We start from the raw sequence: 24,966 nt of genomic DNA on the forward strand, positions 1-24,966 counted from the left end.
GTAAAAGAATTTGTAGAACCTCAAGATTCCATCCATGTACCAAATGTGAGGAACACTAAACGTCTTGCATCCGGACAGCTCAGTCAACAGTGTGTCAACACTCCCTGGAATCTCAGAGCTACAAACCTCAACCTCCAGGGAAGCAGACACAGGGCATCACTGTCAGGGTTTTGCTTTGCTTCTTTTCTTTTTTTTTTTTTTTAATTCAGGGCATTTGAATTGACTTTATTTCCTAAAGACATGGATATGTACTTCCTCACGATCACACACATGACAAGTATCCAAGGACAGAAAAGCAAGGGTCCCTGAATGTGACTTTGAGTGACCTTAATTTTCAGAGATGCGCTGCCATAATCAGGGCTTTGTTCTTCTATTAAGCAACCATATTTTCCCCTTTTAATTATTAAATATATTATATGTACAAATCTAGTCCACAGAAAAGACACAGGAAGTTTTTAAATTTTCACACTTCATTAAATAGAGAAGAACAAGCCCAACGGAATCTTCCTTCTAACCAAGTCACCCTAAATCTCTGTGATGAATAACACACACCTGCGCTTCCCTAATGCTCCTTACACCTTCTCATTTGTACGGGTGTCATTTCCGCTCTGTCCAGATGAGTGCAAGAGCTTTGTCTTTTTCATCTAGGGACCCCCGAAGAGGAGGAAAATGGAATCGATTATGGTGCATTTACACAGTGTAGATGATCAAAAAATACGCTGGGAGCATAAATGCAGGCAAACATCAGGGGGTTCATCACCAGGCTCCAGACTTAGAAGAAAATGTTCAGAAATTGCAGTGAGTCAGTCACCTCTTAAATCCTACACTACTTGGCTGACCTAAATATCAGAACACAAACCAGTGTGTCCTTCCGTCCACCGTTGTCACAAAAACAAGCCAAAGAGACTTGCAGTTTCCCGGATGAATGTTTCCAGAGGATAAGACCCTCTTGAGTTCTGGAGTCAACCCTAAAACGCTGGGTGGGCTAAGCGGGGGTGAAACCAGTTATGCACTCGGTGTTTCACATCTTCCAGAGACTGACGGGACAGCCCTGGTCCTTACCACCCGGCGTGGCCCTTCATTTTGATTAAAGAGAGAACGTGTAACTCTGCCACATTAATATTTTAGCTACAAGACTGCTTTCCTGGGCAAACACATTTTGGTCTCTAAGATGCTAATGTAGTAAACATCACTTCTTATTCCTTCACCCAGAAAACATTTCAAGAAAATTTCTTAATGTCATGGAAGCCCAGTGAAATCAGGTTAACTTCCAAACTTTGTTTCTGCCTCAACAGAATCAGCACATTGCTTAGTCCATAAATACCACACACCCATGTCTCATCTGAGGCATGCCAAACCATTCCAAAGACATCTGGGCTCTTAAAGTACCAGAGCCAAGGGATACCATACGTTCTAAGTGCCCTCAGCTTATCCAGCTTTGAATTATTTCTCACTACACGCAGTTCCTAAAAGCCAAATAACTTGCTGAATTCTTTGCACAGTGACACAGATTAAAGCAACTTTTCAACATGGAGAACTTCATTAACATACAAATTTATTATACGGATTTGGATAGGGTGCAAGTCAAATCATATTTCTGCGTCATCATATAGATTGAAAAAGAGACACGAAGCAAAACAGCCAATAGGGCAGGGGTTAGACATGTCACTAACAAAATAAGGAGGATCTACTGTGACTTTGTTTTACGAAAATAAAACTTTTTTTTTTTTTTAGATCAAAGAAGACTACCATGGGAGCACCTAAAACAATAAAAGTTTCCATAACGAATGTTAGAGCACTTTGTAAAGAAGATGTGGTAATGAAAACGCAGCTTAAGGATTGGGGTGGGGGGGAGAAAGACTGCATATTTTGGCTTTTTATTACAGGATATTTAAGCTTGACAATAAATGTTAACATCTTTCTAATGGTTGGCAATGCAGTTGTGTAAAGCTGAAAATTCACCTCGACTTATTGACACAGCTGAGTTTGTTTTTTTTTTTTTTGAATGTATTTTTTTTTAAACATCTTTACTGGAGTATAATTGCTTTGCAATGGGGTGTTAGTTTCTGCTGTATAACAAAGTGAATCAGCTATACATATACATATATCCCCATATCCCCTCCCTCCTGCGTCTCCCTCCCACCCTCCCTATCCCACCCCTCTAGGTGGTCACAAAACACCAAGGACACAGATGAGTTTTAAGTGACACTGTTCATCCCCAGGGGAAGTGCACCACACTGCAAAAAAAGTGCTTAGCCTCACTTGATAAACCCTACTGTGACAAGGGCCACATTAGGCATTTTCACCCAGGGGAGGAAACAAGGGAACCAGATGGAAAAGGCAAGCAAATCAGTAAAGAGGGAGAATAAAATACCAAAATTGTAAAAGAGGAAACCAGAAAAAAATAACCTTCCATAGGGTGTTTATCCTGGATATCAATTAATAAAAAAAAAAAATCCAAAAAGTGGTATTCATTAAGACCCTTTAGGTTGCAAGACAGTGAGGAGGGAAAAAAGAAATTAAAAGCATGACCCTTGGTCCTCAACACAATTCCAGTTTAGCTGAAGAGGAACAACTAAATCTTAGCCAATGAATAGAAAAGAATAAATAACATCAAGAACTAAATTATACAATTGTATATGTGCTCATAGGTTATATGTTTATTAAATTATATTTCTCTGAAATTTTAATGTAAAAATGGGTTTAAAATTGAATAAATGGATAGATATCCCTGCTTTAAGATAAAATGACTTGATACTGTAAAGATATCAACACTGTTTAAATTCATTCTGAAATCTGATGGAATTCCAATCAAAATTTCAACTGAATTTGTGCGGTTATTCAAGCATGTATATGAACAACACAATTGGACACTACACAACTAACCAAGACAGCTCTGCAGTGGCAGAGGAAAGAGATGTGACTTGTCACTCTCAGATATTAAGACATGACACCAAGGGATAGTAACTAAATGCAGTACGGACTGGCCTGGATAGACAGAATCACAGAGCAGAATAGAAAGGTCTGATCTGGAGTCAAGTACATGTGGAAAATGAACATATAGTAAAGGTGGCACCACAAACTATGGAGAAAAAAAGGACTGTAGATGGTGGTAAGACAAGTGGTTCACCATAGGGAGGAAAATCAAAGTGGACTCCTACCTTATACAATATAAAAAAGGTAGACTCCAAACAGGGTTAAAGACATGAATGTGAAAAATAGAAATGTCATATTAATAGGAGCTGGGATACTCAATGTTTTTGTGATCAATCAATGGGAAGAACTTCTTAAAGAAACCGTAAGGCAAAAAGTTTATTAAATGTATCACATAAAAATTAACAAGCTTGGGACTTCCCTGGTAGCACAGTGGTTAAGAATCCGCCTGCCAATGCAGGGGACACAGGTTCGAGCTCTGGTCCGGGAAGATCCCACATGCCTCATGGCAACTAAGCCTGTGCGCTACTGAGCCTGCTCTCTAGAGCCCACAAGCCACAACTACTGAGCCCGCGTGCCACAACTACTGAAGCCCACATGCCTAGAGCTCCACAACAAGAGAAGCCACTGCAATGAGAAGCCCGCACACCGCAACGAAGAGTAGCCCCCGCTCACCACAACTAGAGAAAGCCGTGTGCAGCAAGGAAAACACAACACAGCCAAAAATAAATTAATTAATTTTAAAAAAATTAACAAGCTTAATAAATAAAATGAACAAAGGACATCACGAGCAGACATAATAAGAAGATGACTAAATGGGAGAAGGTATTTCCAGTGTCTAAACTCAAGAAGGAATATACGAGGAAATCAAAAAGAAAAATACAAGAATACTGACAGAAAAATTGTCAAAGAATATGAACAGAAATCAGCAACGAGAAAATGACAGCAAAAGGGCTAGTAAGTGTACAAAAAAGTTGTTCAAACTTTATAATAATTTGAGAAATGCAATTTCAAATGACAAAGCTATCCCATAGCAACTAGATTAGGAAAAAATGAGAAGCTGGATAAAGCCAGTTATTGGCAGAGATGTGGCTATGGGAAGCATCACCCTCTCCTGATCAAGGCTCAGTCAAAGTAAGTGATAACAGGGCTTATGAGCCACAAGGTCCCCTCTTGTCTGTATGTCCATCTCAGAAAAATGCCCACACAGGTCCTTTAGGAATCATGGTGGAGGTTGTTTGTCCAGCATTGTTTGTGTTCATGGGGGACCAGAAGAAACCTAAGTATCCATCCCTGAAGGAATGAGAAAGTCAAAATATGATAGATGCTCACTGTGGACTGTTGAGCAGGAGGTAGAAGAAAGAGATTAGACACACGTAGGAACATGGATGATTCTTAGAAACATCCTGCTGAATGAAACAGCAAGAATGAAACTCACATCACAATGCCATTAAAAAGACATGCCTACACTGTGCCTAATGACTTCCTTCCAAAGACTGCAATACGGAAAAGGAGGAAAATAAATCTGCAGTGGAGAAACCTGAGAACACTACCTAGATCCAGGAGATCAAGGTCACCATCACCAGTGACCCAACCGGTTGATGACAGGACCCTTGAGAGGATGTGATGAGAAAACACTTCACCTCTGGGATCTTCCCCACCAAGAACCCATAAACCCAGTCTAATCATGAGAAAATCAGCAAACAAATCTCCACTGACGGTCATTCTACTAAGCACCTGACCAATAATCCTTAAAATTATCAAGGTCATCAAAAACAAGGAAAGTCAGAGAAACTATCACAGTCTAGAGGAGCCTAAGGGCACTGGATGACTAAATGTAACGTGGAATCCTGGACAGGATCCTAGAACAGAAAAAGGAATAAAGAGCGGACTTTGTACATTATATAATGATAATAATAATGCATCAATCTGGGATCCTTAGGTGTGACAAATGTACCACAGTAACTCAAGATGTTAACAGTAGGGGAGATGGGGTCAGGGTACACCACAACATTCCATACTACATTTGCAACTTTTCTGTAAATCTAAAACTATACTAGAATAAAAATTATTTTAAAATATACATGTATATACCTGGAGAAAACCGTAATTCAAGAAGACACATGCACTCCAATGTTCACTGCAGCACTATTCACAATCGCAGGACATGGAAGCAACCTAAATGTTCATCAACAGAGGAATGGATAAAGAAGACGTGGTACATATATACAATGGAATAGTACTCAGCCATAAAAAGGAACGAAATAGTGCCATTTGCAGAGATGTGGGTGGACCCAGAGACTGTCATACAGAGTAAGTCAGAAAGAGAAAAACAAATACAGTATAACGTCACTTATACATGGAATCTATAAAAATGGTGCAGATGAACTTATTCACAAAGCAGAAATAGAGATACAGATGTAGAGAACAAACGTATGGATACAAGGGGGGAAGCGGGGAGTGGGATGAACTGGGAGATTGGGATTGACATACATACATTACTATGTGTAAAATAGATAATTAATAAGGACCTACTGTATAGCACAGGGAGCTCTACTCAGTGCTCTGTGGTGACGTAAATGGGAAGGAAATCTACAAAAGTGAGGATAAGTGTATACGTATAACTGATTCACTTTGCTGTACAGCAGAAACTAACACAACAGTGTAAAGCAACTATACTCCAATAAAAATTAATCTTAAAAATAAAGAAAAAATTAAATAAATAAAATATACACGCCCACAAAGCAACATACATTTCAAAGACCATATACAAATAAAAAATATGTCAACCCTAATAAAATGGTTACCTGTGCAGATGCAGGGGAGAGGGGCATAAGGAATGGGGGTAAAAGAAAGAAGACCCCTAACCTTCTCAGAGTACAGAAGGGGGAACTCAATTCTGGATGGGTGAAGTGACGTCGCTAAGATTATACTTACAACGCAGGCCTCTGACCTTGAGAACACCGGAAGCTCTTTTCCTACCTCAGGAAAACCCTGCCTGCTCTGAGGATAAACTGAGTGAATTCACTCCACAGATACAAACTGGGGAATTTAGCAGGTGGGCCAAGAAGGAGTATGAATGTTTCCATGAAGTGGAAAAAGAAGATGCTGCTTTAAAGTAAGTGATAGAATCCCATAGAATTCCCCAGGTTAAACACAGGGGCCGCTTTAGGGCCACAGAAAACTGGGCAGTAAGATGAGAGGTATCATTTAGGGCCAAACCTGGAGAGGTTTCGTTTCCAGTAAGTCAAGAGCTACAAGGAATTAATGAAAACAGGGATGGGTTGGATTTCTGGAACCAGAAGGTGGAGAAACATCCCAAGTCAAAGGCAACATCTGGGACTGCAAGGCCAGAGCAGGAGGAGGAATATTTGGGGCAGAGATAGAAGAGAGTTTTGCTCTATTTTTCCTACTTTCTCAGTAAAATCTAAAACTTTCCATCTTCCTGTAAGTTTTTCAGGGTGAGGGCGGGACTGTTTCTATAGTTGAGTCAGTACAGTGTGTGGACAGGAGAGTCTTCCCAGCAGCTGGCATCGTGGTGGCACAGATGTGCCCAGAGGCCAGGAAACCTGAAGGATGGGGCAGGGAGAAGGGGGCTGCAGGCAGGAGGGGGCAATTTGAAGGTGGTAGGGATCCTGCCTGAGTAGGTACAGTTATGCCTTTGTATGATCCTCAGGGAAAGGGATGGAATTCAAAGCTAGAAACATTCCACTCAAAATTAAAGTATCTTAGTAAAAGCCTAAAGAAATGAATTAAATTCTCAAATCACAGAGAGGGAGGGAAATACGATGCCGTCAACATCTTCTCCAAGCATCAGAAGAAACGTGGGCAAGACACCACAGTGAGAGCCGCACTCCAACCCACTTCCTTAGGTCATTAGCCTTCAAGATTCCCCTGTCTGCTAACATCTTCTTAAAACAATCAACAAGCCCAGATGGCCCAGTGACTCGGAAGTCGGAAATGCATATGCTTTCAAGGGAATGCCGGGAACGGAAAACTGGAAGAAAAATTGTCACTGTCAATAACCATTCAGTAGCAGCCAGGATCTGAAAAGTAACTGACCTGCGCGTCACGAAACATGGGTTCACAGGGAGCATCTTCCTGCTACCAGAGTTTTATCGAGCCTGCCATGGAGTCATCAGTCAATTCAGTAAATTTTTTCTTTACAAACTGTGATACATTCATATCATGAGAATCTAAGCCACAATTAAAACAAACAAAAAGTGGAGGGTGTAGCTTGCTGCCATTTGTGAAAAGTAAAGAAAAGGAAAAATCAAGTTGTAGCAATATGGGTGGACCTAGAGATTGTCATACTGGGTGAAATAAGTCAGAGAGAGAAAGACAAAAATCATATGATACCGCTTATATATGGACTCTAAAAAACAAATGGTACAAATGAACTTATTTACAAAACAGAAATAGAGTCATAGATGTAGAAAACAAACTTATGGTTACCGGGGGGAAAGTGGTGGTGGGGAGGGATAAACTGGGAGATTGCGACTGACATATTTACACTATTATATATAAAATAGGTAACTAATAAGGACCTACTGTATAACACAGGGAACTCTACTCCATACTCTGTAATGAGCTATATGGGAAAAGAAACTAACAAAGAGTGGATATTTGTATATGTATAACTGATACACTTTGCTGTTCAGCAGAAAGTAACACAACATTGTAAATCAACTCTAATAAAAAAAATTTTTTTAATTAAGCTGCATCGATATGCATAGATCATTTCAAAGAAAATCAGTCACCCAGGATTCTTCTGAGAAGGAGAACTGGGTAGCTGAGAAATGGGAATAAGTGGAAGAATTTTCACATTATACACTCTTCCACCCTTTTTGAATTTTGAGTCATATAAATTTACCCCCTCTTCAAAAAAAAACGAATAAAATGTTAAAAAAAAAAAAAGATTAAATATTGATATGTTTATCCCCCGCTCTTTTCTTCAAAGACTTCAAGAAGACATATCAAAATACATCCACCTCTAACGCAAAAGGATGAAATAAATAATTGAGAGGTACAGATTTAAATTAAAACAGGGGAAAGAAAATAATAACATCCAGAGGTAAAGTGAGCACAGTAAATGTGCACACAAAATCCTGTTGCTGGATGCGGCCATGAATCCAGTGGATAAAGCAAAGCAGGAAACTAGATCAGAGTCAAGGGCCTGTGATAAAGCAGCTTCTCAAGCAGAAGAACACCTTTTCTTACAAGGGAGAGCAAAGAGAAATTTCTCCCAGCCAGCCATCTTTAGAAGATGCTGAGATACCAAGGACAGATCCCCAGCTTCTGCCCACAGATGGAGAGCCCCTGAGGGTGGGGTAGGCAGGCCGCTCACCACCTGGGCCCCCCGGAGCTCAGAGCCTGGGAGACTGGATGGCGGGGCCCAAAAAGGCAGAGCAGAGGGGGATCCTCCCAGTTGGACATGCCGCTCAGAACACAGGCTCCAAATTCCAAATGGAAAATCTCTGGGCTTGACCAATTAAGTCGGAGGAGTTGGAGAGCGAATCCTCATTTGATAGCATTGTATTTCTTTGTCTCAGACAAACAACACATGTTGGCTTCAGTTTTCCACACATCATGGAAATGAAATAGGCATCAACTTCACAGGGGTCCCCAGACACGTGATTGCCAGAGTTGTTTGTTTGTTTGTTTTTAATACATTTATTTATTTATTTATTTTTGGCTGCATTGGATCTTTGTTGCTGCGCGTGGGCTTCTCATTGCAGTGGCTTCTCTTGTTGTGGAGCACGGGCTCTAGGCACACAGGCTTCAGTAGTTGTGGCACGTGGGCTCAGTAGTTGTGGCACGTGGGCTCAGTAGTTGTGGCTCACGGGCTCTAGAGTGCAGCAGGCTCAGTAGCTGTGGTGCACGGGCTTAGTTGCTCCGCGGCATGTGGGATCTTCCCACACCGGGGCTTGAACCCGTGTCCCCTGCATTGGCAGGCGGATTCTTTACCACTGCGCCACCAGGGAAGTTCCCCAGAGTTGTTTTTTATATGTTTGTTTGTCAAGAGCACTCCCTTGGGGATGTACAGCCTTTCCTCTCTTCCTCTTTCTTCTCCACGTCCCCCCTCCATCCCCAACGAACCCACAGCAGGTCCTGGTCACGATGTCCCTCTGGTGTCACACACATGCAGTGCACACAGGCAGTGCTCTATGTCCACCAACCCGGCTCCATTTTCCCCCAGGGAACCCAGCTAAGCCACACTGGTTGCCCAGCTTCTCATGCAGTCAGAAGAAAACATAGGCCGGAGGTCTGGTCAGTGGAATGTGGGTGAATATGGTGTTGTCACTTGCAGACCTGGACCCTAAAATGTCCTGCACAGTCACCCACATTGCCCATTGGTCCCCCAAATGTCAGCTGGACTTTGACACTCAGAGCAACTGATGGCTCTATCATCTTTGTCAGGAGCAAAGACAGTGGAGCCTCTGTCAAATTTAGTCCTAAATAATTACATGGTACAAAGCCCCCTCTGCTAACCCACAATGGGCTATAGCGCAGGCAGTAAAGAAATTTTCATTTCTAAGATGCTGAGATTTTTGTGACTGCGGTTAGCCTACCTTGCCTAAGATAGAAATGGGGGTTCTCCCATAACAAGACACCAAATATTTGGCATTGGTTTAGCAGGTGGAGAGTTAGGTGGGGAGGGTACAGATACAGCAGATCTGGGATATACAGTGACAAAATATTGGCAAAGCTACTGCCTATAATACCCCGGAGGGCAGACCTGCCTCCAGAGCTTATGGTGCTAGAACTCGATGGTTCTGCACTAGGAAGTGGTTAAAATTCTAAGAAAACTAGAAGAGAATGGAAAAACAGATTGCTTGGATAGATGTTACCTGTTCCTAGTTGCCTGTTACTGATGTTCAGCTAGGTTTTTTATAAAAATGTCAAAGAACTACAAGAACTATGATGTGTAGCTGACACACTAGCAAATAAATATAAGCAAAATAAAAAGCTATTTCAGAAATTTGAGACTTAAAGAGTTGGAACAGTCATTTGCTAATTGCTTCTAGTCACCTCAAAGTAAAAGATGTCATTTTTTAACTTTTTTTTTAATTGAAGTATAGTTGATTTACAATATTATATTAGTTTCAGGTGTACAACATAGCGATCCCAAATTTTTATAGATCATACTCCATTTATAGTTATTATAAAATATTGGCTATATTCCCTGTGCTGTAAAATATATCCTTGTAGCTTATTTATTTTATACATAGTAGTTTGTACCTCTTGATCCCCTACCCCATCTTGCCCCTTCCCTCGTTGCCTCTTTGTCATTTTCAAAGACATTGTGTATTGGAGACCCTGTGAGACTTCTCAGTTGCACGTTGTGACTCAGGCCTTTGGCAAAAATCAGATTAAGGATGGGTCTTTCCACCCACTTTTAGATAACCTCAAGGTAGCCACGATGAAACTGAAAAATAGAGGCACAGAAGTAAGGAAGCAATATAATAAACAGCCTTGAAATTATGTCTGGGAAAAACTATGGTTATGACATGAGGAGCTTTCTGAAAGGAAACAAATCAGAAGCCTTCTATATTACTGAGAGAATTGTATTACTAAAGCTGTTATGATCTGGAATAAGAAAAGCTTTGAATAGTCTCCAAACCTTAAATCAATCTCAGGCAGAAAGTGGGCTGTGAGTGCTGGCGGTCCCCAAGGAGGATGGAGGACCCAGGATCCGCTTCACATGTGTCAAGGAGGACCATGGACGGACAGGGAAGAACTGTGGGGGCAGAGCCAGGGATCATGTGGAAAATGAACAAAAAGTCCCTCCCAGAGGGGAAGATCGGAATCTATTTGGGTAACTTCCCCCACTCCCTGGAAAGAGAAACTTCCCAATGCCTGCCCTGCAGGATGTCAACTTTGCTATGGACTAGTGGTTACTCTTTGCCTTCTTTTCTTCCTTTTTCAGATGGAAAATATTACTGCTGTCATCACCACTCTAAAGTGTAAGAGGGGGAGAGATGACATTTCTCATTTGTTCGTTGGTGGCTGAACCAAGAGGACTCACATCCACAACTGATAGAGAAAGCCACTCCCCTCCTGGAGATCCTGACATTTGAGCTGTAGGCAGTGACTGGGTAGCACCTGGAGGCTGTTCCCATGGAGATGGGATGCATGTGTTCCATGTGCCCCAGGGAGACTGTATGGTGACCAGAGGGGTTGACGCGGCAGAGATGATCCTATGTGTTCACTGCACCCATTTCATTTCCTTAAACATTGAAAGAGCACTTCCCAACTTCCCCTGCAGTTAAGTGGGACCATGTGACTGAGTTTCAGCCAATGGAGTGTGGCCTGTCTCCTAAAATCCTCTGAGTGACGTCATATGCTCTCAGCAAATGAGAACTCATTAACCAACTGCTCTTAACCAATGAGCAGTAAGCACAGCGTCTGACAACTGCTCTTGGTCAATGTCTGTGTTGTCCCGAGTCGAGTGTGATCTTCTGCCTAGTATTGTCTACTTCACTGTAGCTTCTCTATTAATCACTTATTTTATGTTCCAGTAAACTGTATTAACTAATAATAAGTGATAAAAGGTAAACTGGCCAGACCTGCTGGAATAAACAATAGAAAAACATAAGAATAGGAATGAATTTCACAGAAGCTCAAGAGTCTTCATGAATTGGTCAAGAAACAGACATCGAAGAATATCAGGCAATCAGGGACATGAGGAAAGGTAGTAAGGATTGCTTTAGCCTGGGCAGATGCACCAATAATTGTAGTAAGAGCATCTGGGAGAAATTAAGCATGTCATGACTATAAGAGATCTGAAGAGACTAAAACAGCAAATCTCAGTGTACAATGCAAAGGAGGCATCTCCACAGGACCCTGCAATAAAGATCCTTTGTTGTCCTCACACAGTTAGTACTTGCATCTCCGGGAGCACATCACCAGTGGTACCCAGGAGAGATGCGAGTGGTATGAGGATACAGTGAGCCCTGCCGATATTCAAGCCAAGTTAGCGTGGTACCTGGCAGATGCAGAAACACAACACAACATTGACCCCCAACTCTCACACATATGCCAGGAGTTGTCCAGCTTGCATGCTTACTCAGGTAATTACCAAAAAGAAGAAGAAAAGTGGAGACGAAGGTATGAGGGACCAAGGGGGAGAAGGCAATAAAGGCTTTGGTAACACCAAAAAGTCAAGACACTAATCAGCATATATTGGAGACCTCATGTTTACCTTGTTGTCTCTACCCAGGAAACACTTATGCCCCATTCACTATTGGACCTATAGAGACTAAGAGAGTGCCCTTCAGCTATTCCCCACTTTAAACAGAAGCTAAGGAAGGCAGAGTTCTGTTGGAAGGCCATCAAAACAGGTGAAACTGAAAAATCCATTTCAGCATGCCCCTGCAGACCCGATGCACCTGCCACTAGATTCTGACATTCCCGGGGGGACTGATAGGGTTCACTTGCCAGGACTGACATTACTAGAAGATTCAGAGATGTCTGAAGAGTTCCCCATCAGTTTAGAGAACCGTCTTTCCTATAACTGCAGAACTGTCACCTCTACATTGAAGGCCGCTCCGAGAGTACAGAGCGACTCCAAACGTACAGCATCGCGTGTTCTGGTGCATCCATGAACGCTTCCATTACACCTGCCCCACTGCTTCCCTCTGCCAGTCCCCACCGCAACCTCCTCATCACCCTCGAAGTGCCACTGAGCAACAGCCATGGGCCAAGCTGTGGAAATAAATGAGAAACACAGTACATGACTCTGGCCTGCCCTCAGGAAGCTTGCAATCTTGTTTGGAGGTGCCTCTGAGACACGGATTTCACAAGCAGTGATTAATTACACAGCCCGCAAAGTAACACAAGGGTAGTAGGGTTCACAAAACGGGCAAGGAATTGGGGCTGGCGTGTTGATGGCTGGCTCCCTTGGGTCTGCCTAACAAGAGCTTTTTCTCTCCTGCTAGATGTGATCATTCATCTTCTTCCTTTAGTTTTCCTCCAGAAAATAATCTTTCTGTCCTTTTGGTTTCAGTTCTCATAGTCTTCCAATCCTCTTCTTCCTACACTTAGAAAACCACCCCTTCCCTCATGGCCTCAATGGGAAACAAGTTCTAACCTCTGTAACATTCAGGCATATTCATTTGAAAGCTTTCTCTTCCCCTCTGTGTCTGTGTCTACTTGTTCTATTGATTCAGACTATTCAACCAGTGAGCAGAGACAACATCTAATTATATTTTCCACCAAAACGTTACATGTTATTAATGCTTAGCAAGTAAGAAAAACAATAATGTCTTTATGTTTCCCCTTTATTTCAGCCCAGGACTTCATATGTAAAAAGAGATCTTAAAAGTATAGCATGGAAGGGTTTGGTCCATTAGACATATATTAGGTTGTGTCCTCCTGTACAATGGCTCAGGCTTTTAAATGGGACATGAAGCTATTAGCCATTACACGTCTGCTCTGTTTTTTTTCCTCCAACTTCAGCAGACTGGCACGTTAGTCTCTTGGCAAAAGTCATATCAAGAGCTGTTCTTTTCCCAACAATACATCTTGACCACCGTCGATGGGCTGTCACTCAGAAATGCATAGTTATTTTTTACACTCTCAAATACTTAAGAGCCTCACAAGAGTCCAGACTCCCCTTTCCTTACCCCTTGATCACACCCTACCTGTAGGTGCTGCCAGCCTCTCTCCTCCAGCACAAATCTTCCAGTCCAGCCAGGCCAGCCTCCTTGGAGATTCCAAGGCTTCTTATTCTAGCAACCTCTAAATTTAACGCATCCACTGAAACCTCGAAAATTCACGTCATCCCCACAAATCTCTCTTGACCATAATAGCTCTCGGTGATGATTCACCCTTTTGAATTTGGAATATGCAAAGATCTAAAAAATTAACAGCACAACATAGCATATACATCAGAAAGTCAAATGGGCAGAAGAATGAACACTCTGTTTATATCAAGTTAGATCAGCCTCTTTTTAGGAGCAGAATCTACAGAGCCTGTTCCCAGTCTCACACACATAGATACCACACTAAACTATCCATGGCTTTTCCTTTCCAAGGAAGTTCATAAGCCTCTTGGTGGCAGGGACTATTCCTCACATAACCCAGAACCGCCTGCAATATCAAACGTTAATAGTGTTGGGCACGCAGAAAATACACGGAAGATTCCCACTGATTTGCCCTGTAGGGAGGCTGGGAATATGATCTGGTCAAACTGAGAGTAAAATCATACTGAAGCAATAAATCAGTGAAAGAGCACTGAGAATAACTGTAGCCACATTTTCAGTGAGCTGACTGGGATTTGGGACCGTAATGGAGCTGGACCCTATGAGACCTTCCCAGGATGGACACCCACCCATGTCCTCCGCCTGCCTCTTTGTCTGTAGGAGAACGTTAGTCAAAGAATAAATTTAATCAGAGACGTGAGAAAATGCAGAAAGAAAGGAAATGGTCAAGCAAGACAAATGATATTACTTTAACCATTAAACAAAGTCAAGGACCTTCCTCCAGGGCTATAAATAATATTCTGAGCCACGTCCTTCGAGCTGTTTTGCAGATACTGAAACCCTCAGCAGGTGGGAGAAGTAAACTGTGTGCTACCCACAAACACGCACACCCTAGGCTGGTTGGAGCCAGAAGGCTGATGATGTTGATTCCCACTTACATCACCACCGACCAATCAGAAGAATGTCCACGTGCTCACCACGCCCTGCTCCTTGAACACTGTAAGACCCCTTACTACCCGCTCCAGGGTGGGACACACAGTCTTGAGGACATTAGGCCCCCTTTGCCTGGCAAAGCAATACAGCTATTTCTTTCTACTTCCCCCAAAACTCTGTCTCCGAGATTTAATCCGGCCCCGATGTACAGTGGGCAAATTTTGGCAACAGGACTCACAGAGACCCACTCTACGTGCAATTTCAGCAGAGCGGGTGTGTGGAGGGTGGGAGGGATGAATGGCATGAAAATATCAGTTCTCAGATGGCCTTTGAGATCATCTGATAGGAGCCTTCCTCCTAGAGATGAAGAACTGGGGACGTCTCCAACCGAAGCTGGAAGACCAGAGACCACACGAGGTGTGCTCAGTCCCAGCTATACCCTTTCCGCACCCGCAGCAGCTCTGCATGTGTATTTCCCCCGAAGCAAGTACCCACCTCTACCTGGAAGCAGGGGATGAACCCTCGCCCAGAGTTCCCATCCCTGGTTAACGGGAACACATTTCATGTTGTTCTGATGATATGTAACTCGGTTAAATGCAGATCTGTTGCGATTGCTTTCTCTTCTCCCTCTCATCTATGCTACACACAACAAATCTTAACACATCCTCTAAACAATTAAGTTATGCCACAGCTGGTGCAGTGTGGTAACAGGAAAACTTGAGTTCAAATAACTAAACCCGTAGCTGAGCAGCTAAGATGTTTTTCCTTTAAAAAAATTGTTTTGTTGTTTTTGATTTTCTGACATTACTTTTCATTACTTTTTCAAAAAAGCAGTGTTTGGACAGTGTCACCAGGTTATTTTTGTAAACAAAAGCTCCCTGAACAGCTCTGATGTGCACATGCTGTCCCAGGAATTATGGAAGATCAAATGAATAAAACTCTCTTTCTGGCCTCAAGAATCTAGTAAGATGATTAAAAATGGAACCCAAAAAGTCTAATAAAGGGAGAACATAACAGGAGGCTGTGGAATTTCAGGGCAGGGACAAATTCCCTGATTTTCCTTCACTGGGGAAATGGAATTAATAAAAACCATATGTGTTTACAAAGCAATATCTACAGAATTTAGAAATTCTTAATTTTGAAAGATGGCTATCTTCCATGTTGATCATTCTTCTGCATTCACATTTCCTTCCTCTTCCACTCAGTTGCTTACTGACAAAAGAATATGCTGACTTTTTTCACAGAGGCTGATTTTTAAAAGTTTTCTCTGAAGAGCAAGTTTTCTTTGCCTTCATCCAAATATTGCTGCCACGGAGTTAATAATGAGAAATAATGTAATTTTGCACGTTTGCCACACTGTACAGCTTCCGAAGTGTTTTCACAAATGCTATTTCAAGGGGTCTCTCTGGTCACCACAAAACCCCGAGGAGCACACGTGGTCCGATGAATGCATCGCTCGGTATGTGTGTGTGCATGTGGTTATTATTATTTTCCTCGTGCACAGAGGATTCTGAGGCTCTGAGGAGTTTGGTGAGTGACAGTGACAACTGGCATTTGTCAGACAAAAAGAAAATTGCTGGCTAAGCCCTCTAAGCTAAAATTACTTACAAATTATTGCCCTTGAAAGCTCATGTTCTCGCTGGTATATGTTCTCTTGCAAAGCTAATGGCCCTGAGCAGCATCTGGGGGCCCAGGCTCCCCTTTTCTCCACGCGTGTCCCCCCGCCATTCCCTCCTCCGAAACTGGTCGACCTGTCTCCTCTCATCCTCTTTTCCCAATAGAAGACCAAAAAGCAGCCATTTGAACTTCCATACTAAAAAGCCAAAGCCAATGAATTATGTCCTTCAAGAGTATTTGGGCTTTAAAACTTGGGCATCACCCTGCGGGGGGATGTCTTCTTGCTAATAAAAACTTTTGGGGGCAGCAGCCAGAAGGTGGAAGGAATTTGGTGCTGAACCACTGATGCTGCCATGTTTCCCTCCAGTGATGAAGAAAGGGCCTCTGAGCTTTTCTTCAGGGTCAGAGAAGGAAAGAGAAGCTGGCACTAATGCAACCTGGGCTGTGTCCCTGAAAGGAACTTCAGGGATGAGCAATGACAGATTTAACAAGTAGAGAAAGCGCACTGGGTCCCCAGGGGCTGAGGGACAAAGGAAAAAGCAGAATTTGGGAAGCAGCCAGGGGCCTGAGAGTGACATCCCCAGCGCTCTCTCCAACCCCACGCATGCACATTTGTCCTGGCCTGATCTCAGACTCTCCGGCTCAAGCCCTGTGCTTCTCAAGATCTGCCCCAGGTCCAGAAAGCAGCACCCTCAAGTCCCTCAGCCTTGACCCAGGCTACTCTTGCTTCCATTTGAACACACTGAGTGGGAGAAGCTGTTCTTACCTCGTAGTGGGCCACGCGCTGAGATTCCGATATCAGCTGTGCACTGCACACCTTGCAGTAACTGTCTGTAAATAAATCCTGATCGATATCGGAGGACTTCATCAGGCTAAAAGAGAATCAAAAGAAGAGAAAAGCAAGATGAATCCACTGCTTTGGTTTTTATGCAGGACACTAAGTGTGTGAAGAAACCAGGAGCCCGGTACCAGATCCAATGATGGTGACAGTGGGGGAGATCTCCCCAAACCTTTGGGGTGATCATGTCAATCGACCTTAGTAAGTGTATTTTCTCATAAATGCTCAACAGCGTGGCTGATACCCCGAAAAACTGAAATCCAGCTTTACTTTTCTTTGTTTGACAAATCAGACCTACATCTACCGTATTGTCAAGGATTTATGTGAAAAGACATCTTCAAAGATGATTCATATTAGCAAAATATTGTAAGCACACAATATAGCCAACAGTAGGAAATAGGTTAAATGAAATTCTGATACAGCCACACACTAGAATACTACATGGCTCCTAAATCCAAACTCCGATCAAATCCTTTAAGAAAATATTTAGTAAAATAGGAAAAAGTTTACCATTAACAACAAAGGTTTACAAATCAGTATGTACATAATTATACTAATTTCTTTTAAAACATGTATAGGTGTGCAGAAAACCATTCCAGGAAATTTTAACAAAATGTTAATAGCAGTTATCTTTGGGAGATTATAGGTAGTCACGTAATTTTCCTTATTTTTACATTTTCTACAATGAACATGGATTGCTTTTGCAGTACATGGAAACAGGTTAGTTTTGTAAAGAGACTTATAAGCAATATCAAATTGACTTTTGAGTTCAATAGCTTTACTCAGACAATTAAAAAGTAAAATCAGACTAAAGTATCACTTTCTTTGCAAGTCTATGCCTTGTAAAGTGAGGAGCCCTCACGATTCCTGCTGACTTTTCTACATGTAGGGTAGGGGAAATTCATAAAGGCCACTTCCACCGCTCCACACCACAAGTGAGCCCACAAAGGTAAACAAACATATCCTCAAATTCCAAACCCCAAACCAAAATGCAGCCAAAGTTCTCAAGCTTGTGAAAGTGAGCTGACACACAGGTGTCTTACAGTAGCTGATATGTAATGTCACCACCCTGGAAACGCACACTAGCACATCAGGATGCTTTTCTCTAACCCCAAAATTCGTTTCATCTTACCTCCTACCTGCCAAGCAAAGAGTAAGGACTGTGCCAGAGGCCATGCATATGAAGAGGCCTGAGAAGCCGAGACAGCAGGGTGGGGTGGGCACCCTGTAGGGTGGAGGACGGAGTTCATCCTACTCCGACACCCTCACCGTACACATGACACTGTCCAGAGTCACACTGCTGATGCTTGGCATGGCCACAGATACTGCCCAACTTCCCTGATCCCAATTCCCACTCTCCAGCCCAGGTCGAGCGCTACCTGCAAGCTGCATGATATGGTAAGTCACTCAACCCTCTAGGTTTCAGTTCTCTCCCTATAAAAGTTGAGAAAACAACATTTTCCAGGCCTCCTTAGAGAATTGTGGGGAATATCAAAAGGAGAAATCTAGAAGAATGTACTGTATAAACTGTAAAACTCCTTTTATTTGAATGGGAATCACTATCCCATTTTTACTGACATCCCGATGTTGGTAAGATATCGGGCAAGTCTTGATTAATGCAACAAGATGAAGGATTGTGGTCCATTTTAAGACATTTAAAAAAATCATCTAAATAGTTGGGTCATGAGAGTAAAGTATCCGTCTGAAATAAAAGGCTGCCTACTCAACAACTCCAAACTCACTTTCTACCTTACCTTTGGCTATCTTGGCCCATTAGGGCATTTGTATTAAGCAGTTCAAAAGGATTCACAGTTTCTGCTCCCAGGAGACGAGTACCTATGGTTTGCAATGCCCTGAGTCCCAAAAGTAATGCCAAAGAGTAAGGACCAGTGATTCTCACAGCTGAAATGGACCTGTTATTTCTGGAAGGATTGTTCCGGGCAGACAGCCCGGTCAACTTGGAGTACAGCACCTGCAGTGCCTGGAGGCTCACGACCTCACGTGGCAGCCTGTTCCAGAGAGCCTGGCAGCTCTAGTATTTAGGTACTTTTTAGGTTGATTCAAAATCTGTCCCCCTGTAGATTTCACTCATTGATTCTCTTTGGGAACAACACAGAATTATTCTACTCCCCTTTCTCATGAGATCCCCTCCCTCAAGTATTGAAGATAGCTCTCTTCTATCTATTCCCAACACCTGTCCTGCCTTATCGTCTTGGTCTGTGTCTGTCTTTTTATGAACCATCTTCAAAGGCAATGCCAAGAGCAGAATGAAACACTCCAAATATGTCAGCAGAGGATCACAAATCCAAATGACCCTCCAAAACATCCACTGTCATTTGCAACGGTCTGTATTCACAGCCTAGAGTGCAAATGGAGAAGAGGTGCTTTGATGATGTGAAAATGTAGTACAACATTTTGAAATGTCAAATGGGAAGAGAAAACTTGGTAAGGTGTATTTTTGAAGCCAAGCTCCTATAAGTAGTTGTGTTTAAATATTATCGTGTTCCCTGCTATTTCTAATAAAGAAAAGCACGAAAATAGATTCACGGGTGACCTGGTTAATAGGAATCTCCAAACTCAATGCACACTCCCACCTCATTATACAACTGACTGCAGAAATCAAACAGTGTGAAAGGATATTCAAGGTGCATGTCGGACCAAGCAGGGCCCGTAGGAGTCTGAGTCTCAGTAAAGCAGCTGTGCAGCAGAAATAGCTTTAAAAGCAGAATATAAAATGTGTATACTAAAAAAAAAAAAAAAAAAAAATTCAAAGGAAGAAGAGAATATCCTGGCTTTTTCCACTGTTTTATATAAGAATATTGACTTGAACAAGCCCACATACAGTAAAATGGTAATAAAGACCCCTCTGAAATCGACACGGCCCGAGTAGAATACCTGAATGAGTTAAATTCCAGTGGGACGCTATCAGTGAACAAGTGTCAGACTGGTTTGTGCATGAGACCTTTACTCCAAGAAAAGAGAACTCTTTCTGTGTAGGTCACTTTAGACAAGCAGAGGGTCTGATTTATGATTCAAAGAGTGGACTTCCCAAGAGGGGAGGCTGTCACTTGCTCCTCTCCTCCAGCTTGTTTAGAATAGGATTCCCAGCTTCACTGGCCTTCAGAAGTACAGGAGAGCTGGGAAGAAAAAGGAAAACTTGACTGTCTTTCCTTAACCTTGTCCATGGTGCTGAATCATTGGCTAGAGCTGAGACAGGTCTGGGCCATTGATCACTTACTCGTCAGTCATACTGTCCATCAGGGCCAATGTGTGGTGACATGCCCCCCCCCCCAAACTCTAAGAACATGCTGATTGTACTGAACTCTGACCAGGCACTGGGGCATTGTGAGGAGGAAGACAAGAGTAAGGGAAGCAGTCTGATGTCCTGAATTTGAAACTGATCTGAAGGAAAGCTTCCTCAGTATTCCCCACCCTGGCACATTCCAAAGCAAACACTGAAGACTTGAATAACCTCTCTATTACTCTTCAGTATTCACAGAGGAAAGGGCTGCCTGTATTGTAGGAAAGTAAAGGCCCAGAGTAGAATTGGAGGCAGTAATAGAACAGGAATGTGATTAGATGCTCATTGGCTGTCCTAGGTCTCTATACAGCAATAGACCTAGGTCTCTATACAGCAATATTTAAATGTGTAGCGGTGACAGTGTAAGACTCAGAGGTGTAGTTCAGTATAATAAATAAAGAAAATTTGGAGGGGAGAGATTTTGTTTATTCAATAATGGCTACTGAGCATCTATTATGTGTGAGGCATCGGGACAACAGAAGGCACAGATCCTGTCTTCCAAATCTTTATGAGCTATTGAGTGAGAAGAGAGATACCCACCAAATACAGGCAGCAAGTGTAATTGGCTGGTAAAAAGTGCTACAGGATTTGCAGAGACAAGAGGCATTATAGGGAACTCTTCAAGGAGGCTCTATAAGAGTTGAAATTTAAGGATGGACAGGATTGGAGTGGAGAGAAATGGGTTCCAACTCGGGAGCTAATTCTTTTCCCTGGCACAGGAGAAAATCCTACTATCAGTAGGTATAAGAAGATATATATGAAGGGCACTGGTGGGCTTATTTGGGATTATGCAACATGAGGGGAAAAGGCAGCAAGATGCAAGGAAGAGAGGGGTACACAAACTTCAAGGTCCAGATGGAAGCAGGAGAGCCAGGTCCCAACACATTTCTCAAGGTGCAAGGAATGGCGTTTTTCAGGATCTTCAAATGCAGATGTGAAGTCTTCCTTTCTGCTTCTTTCTGCTCCTCAAGAGTAGATTTCAGGAACACTGGCTGAAAATTCAAAGAAACCTGAGGCTTCATAGCCGAGATTAATATTCTTCATTCCATTCCATTTCTAATAATGCTAAAATAGTTTCTGACTTAAAGATCCCAAAACCCACGCAGGGCTCTTCAGAGAAAAACAAGACATTAGTTCAAATCCAGGTTTGGTCACTTGCCAACTAGGTTTTTTGAGCAAGTTATATATCCTCCTTGAGCCCTGCTTTCCTCATTTGTGAAATGGGGCAAACATTCTCACAGGGTTATTGCGGTGATTAGAGAAGGTGAAGCTTGAAAGCATCTAACAAAGACTGTGGCATATGGCAGACACTCCAAAAACAGATATTACCACCACTGGTATGAATATTATTAATTTTATATTATCGTTATTCTTATTTTCAGAAGGGATGCTGTAAATATTGAAGCAGAGAAATAAACAGAACCACATTCAAGACTAAGGGGGAAGATAACACAGTCGGTGTGCTGAAATCATAGCTTTTATTGCCTTCACAGGCTTCCTCTTTTGTATTAACAATACCATCTACAAAAATGTCTTGTTTCTACTGATTCCACTGCCAGCTGATACTCAGGCCTTATGCTTGTGAAGACCCATACTTCATGAGTGTTTAAAACCTATTCTTGTTGTTGGTAGGTGCTGATACTGGCAGACGGAGCAATTTGATGAGAACTGCGTCCTACCCTCTCTCTTGCCCACGTGTGCTCTTCCCGCTGTGAACTGCTCCCCGGGGGGACGCAAAGGAAAAGCACATTCCACCCAAAGTCTGGGGGTAGACCAGTTCTCTGCACCCACAGCCACTCACTGTGGTGGCCCTGCGGTGGCCACAGCTGTCACACTCCCCAGGGTGGCATCTCTGCTCCCATCCCTTGGAGAGAGAAGCCCTCGGCTTGGTGATCCCCACCGCTGGGTATCCTGTCACAGATTTTGGTATTTTCCCTCCGAAGCTCATCTATAATATCTAATAACCTAACCTACTCTTCACTCACTCTCTCTCCCCTCACTAGCCCTTTAAAAATAGGATTTAAGACTCATGGCAATTTCAACCACAGTGTTACTCTTACCCTTAGGGGCATATTTCTGCATTTCCAAACTGCCACTCCGTCTGACTTTGTGAACTCATCAGTATCAGGGACTGCATCTAAAAATACTCCCAACATGGGACTTCCCTGGCAGTCCGGTGGTTAGGACTCCGCGCTTCCACTGCAGGGGGCATGGGCTCGATCCCTGGTCGGGGAACTAAGATCCCACATGCTGCACGGCACAGCCAAAATAAAAAAAAAAAAAAGTACTCTCAACAGCGTTTGACTCTGGTGAAAACTCTAGACCCAGAAGGAACGAAGATTTTATTTTACTACTATAAACATACTAAGTGGTGCTTCTGAGTCAGGCTTGGTTAGGGCTAAGAGCCTTACCACCTGATTCAGTTCCTCCAAGAGGCAGGTAACGTCATCAGCCTCATTTTCCGGATGAGTAACTAAGGCTTCGGATTGAGTAACAAGTTTGTAAGTGGCAGTCGGGTACCAAGCTGGGGCTGACTCTGTGTCCAACCGCTCAGCCCTCACCCTGGCTCCCTCCCTGGGGTGGAATTCAGCGCGGTGAGCCTTTCAGTCTGTTCTCCTATCGCCCGCCTAGGGAGCAGCATTAAAAATATGAAAATGAAAGTGTCAGGCAGACATCCTGCCCAGAATTCATATGTTGTGGCCTGGAGCGCCCCAACTGTCCAGGTGGAACCTTGGAAGCTGGAACTGACCTCAGGGTCCAGATGCTTTTACCTGCGTTTATCTAATCAAACCGGGATGTGCTACCGTCTTCCCGCACATTCTACCTCTGTTCTGCCTGCACATCGGTAGCCTGACTCATCCTCAGATTCAGTACCTACTTCTGCCCTCCCATTTGGCCTGACACCCTGCAAAACCAGCCCACCCTTCTGTCTAGCCTGGCTGGCTCCTCTTCATCCGGCTGGGACCCTCCACTCTATGTCCCGTGCCCACCCCAGCAAAGGGCTAGACTCCCGCGGCCACAGTGCCCCGTGCGGAGAGGCTAGACTTCTGTCTCTTTGAATTTTGACAAGCTGAATGGTTGACTGAAAATGCCACCAATTAAAACGAACTTTCCCCTGGTTTATGAACGCAAAACAGACAGGAGGAATCCTGCTGCCATTTACATTCAGCCACATCTTAAAATTAAAATTATTAACATCAAAACGACTATTGAAATGGTTCCTATTTTGTTCTTACCAATACTGGAGGGGATCAAGTTCTACTCAGAAGGAGGAAAGCTATGAGAATCAGGGCTGGTCCATTTTCAGCGCAAAACAAATAAGCCTTGGTCTGCTTCTCTGTGATACTTTGAGTTCTTATTCTATGGGCGAAAGGGCCCTGAACTGGAGCCTGCTTTTGGTGTTCTTGTGTCTGTGGCCTGATCTGTGCTCCCTTCCCCTTTCAGGCCCTGCCACTGTCCTTCTGGGGCACATAAACCGCTTTCCCTGCCAGCCTTCCTGGCATCAGCCGACAAAGATTTGGAGACAAACACGTGACTTTGGAAACATCTCCACAGTGACCCCTCACCCCCACCCCTGCCTCTAGGGACCAACAGTCCCACAGATGAGCTGGGTCTGTCTTGTCCCTTCACATCTCCCTCCATGTGAAGGTGGGGGGCGCAGGGCTGGTTGCCATGGCAGCAGACGAAGCAGCCTGAGCAAAAACCACCACGGGAAGTGCTCCAGAAATGGAAGCATACTGGACTTCCATGAAATCGCACCCGAGAGAGAAAGGGGGCCGAGAGCACACAAATGAAGTGATGCCCGAACCCAGCTCTCGGGGCCACAGACCCAATGTGTTCTCCTTTAATTCACCGCACACCCCCAGGTGGCCAGACAGGGGACCTGGAACCTCCGTGAAGTGGCTGAGATCCGGACGGACGTCAGATACACAACCAGCTTGAAGCACCTTTGGGTTCCCTGTTTCCTGGGACGAAGCCCTTTCTGCTGATCGGATGCTGCCTCCCCCTTCCTGATGATGTTCAGGTAAAGGAATCTGGAGGTCCAGGCCCCTCACCACAGCTTATCCACACACAGGCGCAAGCTCTGCTTTCCAGCCTGAGCTTGAGAGAGAGAGAACTCCCCACACCACTCTCTTCTGCTTGGCGTCGCCAGGAGCTGCAAAGCTGACTTAACACCACTTGAATAATTGCCTTTTAGTGGCACCATTTTCCTCACTTGTAAAACCGGGCACTGCGATCCTGACTCAGAGGCATCTGCCTCTGCTGGGCACACGTGCCTCATCCCAGGCCCTGGGCTGTGGAACCATATCTGTCAGTCTCGTCCACATATGGCTCGGGCTGGCCGATGACACCTGGGGCGGAGAGCAGCAAACATGCCCCCAGCCTGGGCCAGCCTCTGAGGGCACACACGTGTGCGCCTGGTCCCCGGCCACTTCTCCCTCTCCGGCCCTTGTGCCTTGTCAGGACGTGTGAGTCTGGACTGTAGACGCCAGGGGACTGAGTGGAGCCCAAGGCTTCCAGGAACCCCAGCGCCTCAGATTTTCTATGACCTTTACAAAACGGCCTCTGCCCAAGTCCAGCATATCCAACAGCCTCGCTCGCATCCCCCTTTTACTCATCACCCGGGGTTTATTGAG

At 43.7% G+C, this 24,966-nt stretch overlaps 1 protein-coding gene across 2 annotated transcripts in view; it reads right to left on the reverse strand.

The window, feature by feature from the left end:
* ZMAT4 (zinc finger matrin-type 4) overlaps positions 1–24,966 on the reverse strand; it is a 341,252-nt gene that overhangs the window by 247,880 nt on the left and 68,406 nt on the right. For both annotated transcript variants that reach the window (XM_057537356.1, XM_057537355.1), the window contains exon 2: positions 16,957–17,062. In XM_057537356.1, the coding sequence (XP_057393339.1) occupies positions 16,957–17,058 (102 nt within the window). In that variant the 5' untranslated portion in view covers positions 17,059–17,062. The remainder of the gene's footprint in view (positions 1–16,956; positions 17,063–24,966) is intronic.

Source organism: Balaenoptera acutorostrata, chromosome 21 (genome assembly GCF_949987535.1).
Source record: "Balaenoptera acutorostrata chromosome 21, mBalAcu1.1, whole genome shotgun sequence".
Lineage (NCBI taxonomy): Eukaryota > Metazoa > Chordata > Mammalia > Artiodactyla > Balaenopteridae > Balaenoptera > Balaenoptera acutorostrata.